This window comes from Arachis ipaensis, chromosome B04 (genome assembly GCF_000816755.2).
Source record: "Arachis ipaensis cultivar K30076 chromosome B04, Araip1.1, whole genome shotgun sequence".
NCBI classification, from domain to species: domain Eukaryota; kingdom Viridiplantae; phylum Streptophyta; class Magnoliopsida; order Fabales; family Fabaceae; genus Arachis; species Arachis ipaensis.
In genome coordinates this window covers 16443063-16445417 of record NC_029788.2, presented here as the reverse complement: position 1 = coordinate 16445417, position 2355 = coordinate 16443063, and the positions used below count along the sequence as shown (strand labels likewise).

At 36.3% G+C, this 2355-nt stretch overlaps 1 protein-coding gene across 1 annotated transcript; it reads left to right on the top strand.

Annotated features, from left to right (window-relative positions):
- Positions 243 to 2328, top strand: LOC107639029 (ethylene-responsive transcription factor RAP2-3). The gene is made up of 2 exons (XM_016342439.2): positions 243 to 601; positions 1539 to 2328. The coding sequence occupies exons 1-2, from the start codon at positions 400 to 402 to the stop codon at positions 2156 to 2158; spliced, it is 822 nt and encodes a 273-aa protein (XP_016197925.1). The 5' UTR covers positions 243 to 399; the 3' UTR covers positions 2159 to 2328.

Genomic DNA, 2355 nt, shown 5'->3' with positions numbered 1-2355 from the left:
CAGTACAAAAAATAATAACCCAAACAAAAAAACTTTATTAACCATAATTTCATCACAAATTTTTTGAAGGTCCTGTTTGTACTTTCTATTTTGTAGTTTGTACTATTAGCTCTACGACGAAACTCTTTTTTTTTTTTATTCGGACAGACTCTATGATGAAACACACGCCTTTGACGATTCTGGATTCAAGGTGGGACCCACAAGGCCTATGCTCTTGAGTATAACTTAGGTGTTTCTTTCACTTGCTCACATTTATCTCTCACACTAGTTTTGCTTCTCACGAGGCACGAACAGCAATTTATGTGCACCCTTTTTCTTCCCTATCTTCTCTAACAACAATCTTTATCTCTCTCTCTCTCTCTCTCTCTCTCTCTCTCTCATCTTTCTGAAAGATCAAAGATGTGCGGAGGTGCTATCATCTCAGACTTCATTGGTGTCAAGCGTGGCCGGAAATTGCTTTCTCAGGACTTGTGGGCTGAGCTTGATCCTTTCTCCGACTTCCTTGGTTTTGACGCCGCCACGGTCACCGCCAACAACTCCAACAACAAGGATCAGCCACTAATTCCTCAAATCCCAGATAACAACAACAACAACAACAAAGGTATCGCTTTTATGCTATGCTCTAGTTTTTCGTCGTATATGTTCCTTTGATTCGTATATAGCTTTCTTCATGGGGCCAATCACCTTTTCTTGGCTTTAATTCTTGAAATTATTTTTATTTGAACACCAAATATTACACTAAGAAAATCACGTGAGATTCATAATTATTATTCTCTTGGTTTTATACCTTCTTTTAGTATAGGTAGCTATTCCAATAAAAATTTTATAGTTGCCATCATATGAAAATATTTTATTTTGATCATTAGATAATAAATTATAGAATTTAATTTTTATATATTATAAAAATATTATTTTTATTTAAAATGTTACTAAATAAATAAATTATTTTTTTAAATAAAAGATATTGTAAAAGATATTTTTGATATAGAGTATAGAGTAATTATTATTTTATTTTTTTTGGATTAACATTTTTTCTGTTTCTTTAACTTTTATCCTTTCTCTAACAACCCATATTCGTTTTCTTCACGTTTTTTCCTGCGATTGAAAAGTATGAATTTTATTTATTTCTTTTTTTCTTAATTTAAAAAAAAAGGAAGAAAAGGTGATATAACTGGAGTTTTCAACCTTTTATGAAATTAAAAAAATATAAAATATATGTACACAGTTAAATCTCAATTTCCTACTACAAAGAATAAAAAAGACAATAGCTCAATTGATTCTTATAAGTTCTTTGTAGACTGATGTTATAATCAAAGCCAAACGCACCTTCTTTTCATGAAAAATAGTCGCCATTAATTACGCACGAAAATAGTGCTAGCAACCGACATATGCATTAAAAACTTGAGATGATGAAAATTTTGTAACTTTCTTCAAAATAACAACAAAAGAAAATTACAAAGCTTTGTGTAGTTTAGTTATGTGAGGTAGGTGTCAATTCACTTCATGATAACGCACTAATTGTCTTGTTCATGTGGCAGTGATAGCATGTGACAAGGTACTAGGAAAGGAAAAAACGGTTGTTGGTGGTGGCGCAGAAGATAAGAAGACGAAAGGTCCCAATCCACGTCAGAGGGTCCGTAAGAACCTCTACAGAGGAATCAGGCAGAGGCCCTGGGGCAAGTGGGCTGCAGAGATAAGGGACCCACACAAAGGGGTCCGTGTCTGGCTCGGCACGTTCAACACTGCCGAAGAGGCCGCTAGAGCCTACGACGACGCTGCCAGACGCATCCGGGGCAACAAAGCCAAGCTTAATTTTCCGGATGCTTCTGACGACAACGTCGTTGTAGCCCCTCCATCGGCCAAGAAGCAGTGTCTTGGCAATGAGATGCTGTCTCAGGTCGAAATTCAGTCACTTGTGCCACCACTTATCTCTACCATGCAAACTGGCAGCGACAATGGAAGCATAGAAGGATTGGATTCTGACCTATCACAGCAGATCTCGGATCTTGAATGGTTTCTCGGATCGGAGAATGAGCAACCGTTGCAAATAGGTGGTGATGCCGTTTGGAACGACGTTAACAACTACAACGATAACAACAACAATATGGACCTGTGGATGCTGGACGACGTCGTTATGCCCAGCCGTTACATGGTGTAATAAGAAATTAATGGAAATTTTTGGGGCAAAATGGTCAGATGGAAAATGCAACACCAGTAGTGCTGCATGGATTTTACTAAAGCTTATTTATTAGTAGTAGTATTTCGTAGCTTCTTAAAGTGGAGATTATTGTATAAAACTATGTGAAAATTGTGTTGTTGATTTTCTGTTGGTGTCGTTTTTTGTTTTTTTTTTTT